The sequence below is a fragment of the Ursus americanus genome, chromosome 16, assembly GCF_024610735.1.
Source record: "Ursus americanus isolate L20-20 chromosome 16, mUrsAme1.1.p, whole genome shotgun sequence".
NCBI lineage: Eukaryota > Metazoa > Chordata > Mammalia > Carnivora > Ursidae > Ursus > Ursus americanus.
In genome coordinates this window covers 8299596-8307644 of record NC_142142.1, presented here as the reverse complement: position 1 = coordinate 8307644, position 8049 = coordinate 8299596, and the positions used below count along the sequence as shown (strand labels likewise).

At 45.3% G+C, this 8049-nt stretch overlaps 1 protein-coding gene across 3 annotated transcripts in view; it reads left to right on the top strand.

The window, feature by feature from the left end:
• Nucleotides 1-1080: 1080 nt before the first annotated feature.
• FCHSD2 (FCH and double SH3 domains 2) overlaps nt 1081-8049 on the top strand; it is a 265087-nt gene continuing 258118 nt past the window's right edge. The window contains exons 1-2 of one of the 3 annotated variants that reach the window (XM_087868135.1): nt 1081-1735; nt 3478-3575. In XM_087868135.1, the coding sequence (XP_087724261.1) occupies nt 1715-1735; nt 3478-3575 (119 nt within the window). In that variant the 5' untranslated portion in view covers nt 1081-1714. Of the gene's footprint in view, nt 1736-3334; nt 3384-3477; nt 3576-8049 lie in introns of those variants that run through there. The other 2 variants (XM_045816309.2, XM_087868134.1) reach the window with 2 other exon arrangements.

Here is an 8049-nt window from a genome sequence, read left to right as displayed (position 1 = left end):
CACATCCCTCCACACATCCATGTGGCTCCAGAAGAGGTATTTTCATTCTCCTAACGACCCCAAGGGAGGCTCATACCCCTATCCCCAGATGATCTGGACAGGGCAGGAACGTGGGTGAAGGGGGCTGGCTGGCTGAACAGCCTCACCAACAAATGAAGAATGCAGAGTTCACCCAGCCAGTCAGAGGCAGACAGAGTGGACCGACACCCAGACGTCCTGACTTCCAGACAAGAGCTTCCTCCGTTGCCCCTGCTGCCTCCTCTACATTTCCTCATGGTTATCATCTGCACCTGTTTTGTTTTTGTTTTTTGGTGACCCAGAGAGTCTAGTCTTGCTGTGTGACCTACAAAAAAGTCTCTCCTCTCCTATGGGCACTAGCCTGCCCATCTGTGAATTGGGGATGCTTAACGACCTCACGGTTCCCTTTCAGCAGAGTCTGCGCTCTTTGACGTGAATGTGCCGCATCCGAGAGCCGTTTTGTTCTTTGCAGGGCAACTAGACATCCCTCTCTGCCCCGCAACCGCCCCCGCAGCAGTCAGGCACCTGTGGCGGGCTGAGAAAGAACTTGTCGATGCTCGCCCCCTCACGCTTGCCTATCTGGACAGCGCATTCACTCGCCAGAAAGGGGTGTTTGAAGACCGAAAAGAAGTAAAAAACGAAACTCTCCTACTGCCACATGCATGCTACCCTCCGCGCCATGGCAAAAACTTCACTCTTGAGTGTCGCCCCCGATATACAGAAACACTGCAGCCCAAAAGCCGGCAGGAGGCGGGGGCGGCTTGTGCGCGTGCGTCGGCGCAGAGCCCTATCCCGCCCACGTGCGCGGCCCCGATCGGAGGCGCGCGCCCGGTCGGCTGGCGGGAAAGCGCGCGTGAAGCCCCCGGCTGGCTCTCTGTGTGGGGGAGGGAGGACAGGAGGCGTTTGGAACGTGCCACTCTCGGAGACAACGGGGGGATTTTCATGCTCCACTAGCGTTTCTGCCCCTCCTATTCGCCGACCGATCCGTTAGTTCCCCCACGTCCCCCGCCGAGATCCGAAGCCCCGCTCCGCGGCCACGCTCCCTCCCTACAGCGTGGCCCGGCCCCTGGAACCCCGGTCTGGACTCAGTTGTCCCCTCCGCCGCCGGAGCGGGGCGCTGCGCCACACGGTGGGGCCGGAAATTCCCGCGGCCAGAGTGGAGAAGCCGAAGCCGAGAGCGCGGCACCGCCTTCCACCTCCCCGGGCCAGGCGGGGGCGTTGGGCCCAGCGAGGGCTGGGCTGCTTGAGTGGGGGCGGGGGGCCGCGTCTGCGAGGAGCTGCGGCGCCGGCGGGCGGGGAGCGGGACGACGCTGCTGCTCAAGAGCCGCTCGGCGAGCTAGGAGACCCTGCGCCCCAGCTTCTGGGCCCCCGCCCCCTCGCGGTCTCCGCCTCCTTCCCTCACACACCCCCCGGGCCGTCCGAGCCCCAGGCCTTCCCGGCGCTCCTCCTCCTTCTCTTCACACTCGCCCTCCGACCCGGCTCCTCCAGCCGCCCGCCGGCCTTGCCTTGCTCCCTGCCGGGCGAGTCCTCGTTCTCAGGCTCTCCTTACTCGCGCCCGCGCGCGCGCACACACACACACACACACACACACACACACACACACGCACGCTTGCCGGGCCGCCTCTCCTCACGGCCCCCCATCTCCTCGTCCTAGCTGACGCCGCCGTCGGGGGAGGATTGATGTCCCTTCAGCATCATGCAGCCGCCGCCGAGGAAGGTGAGGGTGCAGCTGGGGGACTTTGGGAGGGATGTGTACAAGGGACGCGGCTGGGGCGCCCCCTCCCCCTTTCCGCAAGGGGCCGTGACCGCCGTAGCCTCCGGGCTTGTCACCGGGTTGCCGCCGGTTCTAGGCGGGGGCCACGCGAATGAGGTGTCTTTCCGACGAAGGGGCGGCCCGGGCTCGTTCCCTCCACCGCACGGGAGACCCCCAGACGTTTCGCAAGAGTTTCGGGTGTGCATTTGTGTGTGCGCGCGCGCACGGCAGTGCTGCTCACTGCAAAGTGCATTCTCGGGGCTGCACCGAGGGGAGGCGGGGAGCCCCTGCAGCTTTGCAGAGCCTGTGCTTGTGTGATTGTTTAGTCTGCGCCAGGTTTGAGCCCTCCAGCTGCATGTCGCCACCCTCGCCCATTTGGTAATTTTCAGGGAATTTGTTTCCAGCCTAGCCGTAAGGTTCGGCCTGCTTTTCCCACGGGGCGGCCGAAAAGAAGTTGGACTAGTCACCGCCCCCAACCCCAGGGGAAAACGAGAAATTAAGCCCCCCCCCCCCCAATCCTGCCCCGCCTCTCCAGCTGAGGGGCCAGGGGACGATGGTGCTGCCCCGGGAGAGCGAGAACCGGGCAGTGCATCGAGAACCGGGCAGTGCATGGCGTGTGCACCGCGGTCTGGGCTTGGGGTGGGAGTGACGGGTGCTCTCGGCGTGTCAGCGGCTCCCCCCTGCGCCCTACGAGAACTGGTTCACTGTCCTCTTCCCCAGGGTTCCCAAGGGCTGAGGCTGTGTCCTTGTCTTTTTAATCCTGCAGATGGTTACTCAGTGTCTACTCTGGGCATTGGGTGGAGAAGGCTGTTCTGTCCTCCCCTCGTGGGCAAACATTTGCCAAATGCCCAACTCGCTCGTGTCTGCTTCCTTTTCTCTTTCTTAATCCGGGTTTCTCCAGTTAAGTGACTCTTTTTTCTTTCACACATGTACCCCCACCTCTCCGGGTTAGCCCGGCTCCACCGCGGCGGGGATTCCAGGCCCATTGGAACCTGGAACCCTGGGGTCCGGGCCTGGCTGGCGAGGCACTGGACAGCTTGCATTTGCTGTTCTGTTTGAAGTGGAGCCGCCACGGGGACCGGCTTGCTGGGGTAGCTTAAAAGCACTGCATATGCGGGAAGGTCACTTTTGCTTTCTCCTTTGTGAGGAAGAGATTGTGATTTGATGCGCTGTCAGCGAGTTGGCATTATCCTGAGACAGTGTGCTTTCTCGCAGCCATTATGGAATAATTTATGTAGTCAATTTATGCATATAATTTCATGATTGCGTAAATTTTGGCCATTATCTATTGGGCATTCCTATACTCACTTCTGCCATCTATACTCAGCTCCCCTCTCCTGGTGGTTAAAATCTTTGAATCTTTCTTGGAAGAAATAGAAGACAGACTCCTAAAACTCTAAAAAGACCTACAATATATGTACTGAGCTTGTGCATGAAAAGGAATGACTGGCAGTTTATTTTGCACCTCTTTAATCTGTAATTTTTATACTCTTTTACTTTCATTTAACCTCTTTCAGGATATTTGGCTAGATTTCTCATTAAGTGTCCTCAGGAAGCAAAATTAAGTGGCTAATAATGGATTTATGGCCTTTAGGGGAGACGCAAGCAAGAGGTATATATTGTGACAGGTATTAAGTATTTTGCTTAAGTAATTACTTTGTTGTTAAAGTTGCAGTAAGGCCTTCATAATATATGGTATATTTTAGGTGAAAGTTACACAAGAACTGAAAAACATTCAAGTTGAGCAGATGACAAAACTTCAAGCCAAACATCAAGCAGAATGTGATTTACTTGAAGATATGAGGTAAGGTTATAGTAAATAGTTTGAGAACTTTTATATCTTTGTTTCAAAGAACCATTGAGTTACCAAGCCCCAGGAACTGATGATGGAATTTCCTTTTGGATTTCCTGCTTTAAGGCTGTTAGAGCTTTGACTCAGCTAGAAATTATAACTGGAACTAACGCAATACAAACTTTTTTTTTTTTCTCCCTTTAGTGGTGGAACCTATAACCTACACATACTATCATGAAAAAACAAGGATCTTAAAAATTTATCAAATTATAATCCTTAAAGTGGAAATTCTTATTTAAATAATCTTTCCACTAAATTGTAACATTTACTGACCTTAATGATTTCATAGAGATTTCTAAACTGACACCTCTGGTTAATGGTTAATATCTGGGGGTGAGTCCGTCAACCTCAGATGATTGCACACTAGCACTGTTTGTTAGAACATGACAAATATAATGTTGTCTTTGAACATTAAATTAGTGGGACATGTGTTTATCATATTTTGTCATTAAAATTACCTGTATTCGTAATCAGGATAACTTTAAATAGATAAGCCATCTTGCCAACATTGTGAGGATCAGTATCTTTATTATAGAGGGAAGCATGACTCATTTTATTGGAAGAGACACCACTGTTTTAACAATCCTGTAATACAAATTGACAGCTCAACAAACATTTTTATAAAGGATGGAAGATAATTTGCATGCTGAAACAGAGGGCCTGCAATTCTTATTTCCCTTTAGTAACACATCAAATTGGAGTTGGGTGTGTAAGCTTTCTCAGTTGCCTGTTTTTCCTGTGGTACATAACCTCATGTTGATTTCATGAAAAATATGAACTGTATGTTGTTATAATAAAATTATGTGTTTGTATAGCCGAATTGTTTGGAGCCCAAAGATTTTAATTTAAAAAGTTCTTTTTTCCTGCCTCGTATTTAATTTAAGTACTATTTGTGACTATTTCTACTGTCTGTTCAAGGTTTCTAACTAGGGCATATAAATTTAGTCTTATCCAAACTTGGATATGCCGAGATCATTGTTTTCTCACTGGGAAGTATTCTATTTTAATTTTACATTTGTTTCTTTTTGTTTTTCATGTGGCCACAGGGGAATTTTTAGACTTAAATAATTCCTGTGCAAAATACCCGAAACTCTTCATAAGGGTAAAAATGAAAAGTTTTTAAACATCTATTAAGTGAAATAAGGTATTTTAGTAGAAATCTCTAAATGAAGAAAGTAATAAATTTTAGAAGCAATTTAGAAATGACAAATTAGTGTGTAAGTGAAGATTCTCTGTGGGGTATGGAAGGTCAGTGGTCATTAAGCTCTGTGGTTATCTTCTAAAGACTTCTTGCTTATGTTTTTCTTTTTTTTCCCCCGATTGCCTATACCTTGGGACTGGAGCTTATGGTCAAGTATAGGGACACACAATCACTGCTAAGTTGATAGAGGTGGTTCTGCTACTGTTGTTTAGTTGTTTGTATTACTACTGACCGCATCACATTTCACTTACATTATTGGAAAAATATCCTAACTCTTGCAGTAGTGTTCTCATATCTTCTACCCCACCAATCTCTTCTTTTAAGTCTGTCTTCCACATTGTCACCAGTTAGCTTTCTTTTTCTTTTCTTTTCTTTTTTTTTTTACGGTTTTATTTATTTGAGAGAGAGCGCATGCACAGGAAGGGGGGGAGCAGAGGGAGAGTGAGAAGCCAACTCCCTGCTGAGCGGGGAACTTGATCTCAAGACCCTGAGATCATGACCTGAGCCAAAGGCAGCCGCTTAACTGAGCCACCCAGGCGCCCCACAAGTTAGCTTTCTAAAAACATTGTTTATTATATACTGGGTTCTCTATGGCCTTCTAGATAAAGACTACACACCTTGTGGTAGCATATATGGCCCTCTGCAACCTAGCCACAAGCTTCCTTTCCTTGTGTAATTATTGCCATTTCATGCTTATTCATCCTTCCTTTTTATTCCCCTTGCCCTGGCCACTCAGGACTTCTGGCTATCAAATTGTGCTCTGTACATTCATTCCTTTATATGTGCCATGATACCCTTCCTCCCACTTTTTCACCTGGCAAATTCTGGTTGCCACTAAGTTTGCAAGTTTGTTGTTCTCTGTGATCTCAGAGGATTTTGATTTTGCACCTGCTTTTGGCTTCACCCCTCATGTGAATTCATTGAAGTCAGGGGGTAAGTCTTAATTCATTTTTGTGTCTTCGTTTAGGCTGGCCAAATTGTTAAATGAATGTAACTGGTTGTATTTAAATGCACCTTACTTGTTTATAGGTGAAATGTTTTATTGCTCTGTCCGTAGGGGGTTAGAGTGGTGTCTGTTTGGCTTGTGTTATACTTTGATTCATGTGGGCACTTTAAAACATACTGTGCTATTTGATGTTGACTATATCTGTATTTACATATAATATGTAAATACATAGATTGTTGGTGTTCCAAGAATTAATAGATTCTTTATTCGAATGATATATATTCTTTTCTGTTAAATTATTGGAATGAATCCCTTCACTCCTATGTAGTTCTGAGCAGAATACTATATTACCTCCTAAAAGCTGAGTTTAGGTTTCTGATTTGTTTTTTTTTTTCAATGATAATACTGAATTGGAAGTTGAAAAGTGCATACTCTTGATATTCATAATAACTTTAGTTGCTTGAGGAAGGGGGCTAGTCTGGCTTTTCTGGTCTGTCCTAGCAAGTAGAATGACATTTAAAAATTCATTCGAGATCTTGGAACTTGAGTTTTTATATGTATTGTGTTATAAAAGATCTTGCTTGCTGCTTTTCCTTTTCCTTCTTTTTTTTCTTTTTAAGTTATCTCTACCCCCAACATCGTACTTGAACTCACAACCTGGAAATCAAGAGTTGCATACTATACAGACTGAGCCAGCCAGGTGCCTCTGCTTTTCATTTTTTGAGGCTCCCATCACCCTCCTCCCCAAAGCCCCACTGATAGTAGTTCTTCTCACCGATTCCTCAACCAGTATTATATTCCATTTAAGTTAGTGTGAATTCACTCAAAAAAAAGTGCAAATAGCTTTTCTTAATATAAAGAAATTACTAGTAGGCAGAAAAAATTTTTTATGACTTTAAAAAGAGTCAAAAATTAGAAGACCGCAATAATTATTAACTGTAAGTAAGAGATGTAACAGGAGATGTAGTGTATTAAGCTTTAAATAGGAGAATTTCATGCTGGGTTATGGCTAGTTTCCACTCCCTTCCTCCCTTTCTCATCTTCTGGAATTTTGAAGGGAGGAAACCAATTATGATACAGTATTTTTCCTTTGCTCTCCTCCCCTTCTTCAGTTCATTTGTGCCAGGGATGTATTTGGAAGCTGGTGTGTTGGGAGTAAAATATGAGAAGGAAAGATAACTCATTTGTTGTTAATCAGGGACATTCCATGCTTTGGGGAGATTTTGTATTGAAGTGTTTCCTGTTGACTTGTGCTGTCAGCGATAGACAAGCAAACTTTACTTTCTTTTTAGTTTATTATTATTATTTTTCTCTTTGCTTTCCAAGACCACTTATAAGTAAGTTTCTAAATACTACAGCCTATGTATTATTTATTAATATATACCTAGTATTGTTTATTCTTATGATGTACTAAGTAGAGTCAGTAAAGAAAGTTCTTTGCAGGGATCCTGAATATAAAGAACTACCTTCTTAGTAGACATTTTTATGTCATTATGTAATATGGAAAAACCATAGAATTTTAGAGTCAGTTGAACACAGTCATATTTGTTGATGAAAATGGAAACTGAGGCACATATTGAGAAAAAAATGCTAAGCTGTTTCTCTGATTTCTAGACCAGTGCACTATCCCATCTCTCTGTATAACCCAAGGTTTTAATCAAGGAAATCATCATAAGTCCCATTTCTTGAAGCATTTTGCTTATCAAAAAGTACATTTTAGCTAAAAATTTTTCTTATTTTTGACTTTTCGTACATCATGCTGTCAGTCAGCTTTGAATCAGTATTTTAAAACTACTAACATGAATCCAGACGAAGGCAGATACTTGAAACTACCTCAGAGAAAGCTGGGTGTACGGTTTCTCACAGATGTTCTGAAAAATGGAACTGGCTTAAGAAGCACCTGTCCTTTCTTTGTAGACATCTGGAGGTCTAGTGACCTCAAGTGAGGAATTACTGTACTATATGTTACCTTCTCTAAACTGTAGGTTTGTGGGACTCACTGGGGTTTGGATTCTTGTCTGTTTATGGATGCTCTGAGAATTTTTTTCATGGTGTCAGAGACTTGTGTCTAGAAGGGAACCTTAGACGTAATCTGGTCTAGACTGTTTTTAAAAAACGTTTTATTGAGATACAATTCACATACCACACAATTACCCTGTTTAAAGTTTTTTTTTTAGTATATTCATGGGATTGTACAAACATCAACACTTTTTAACTTGAGAACGTTTTTGCTTCCCCTAGAAGGAAACACTCTACTTATTAGCAGTCACTTCCATAAT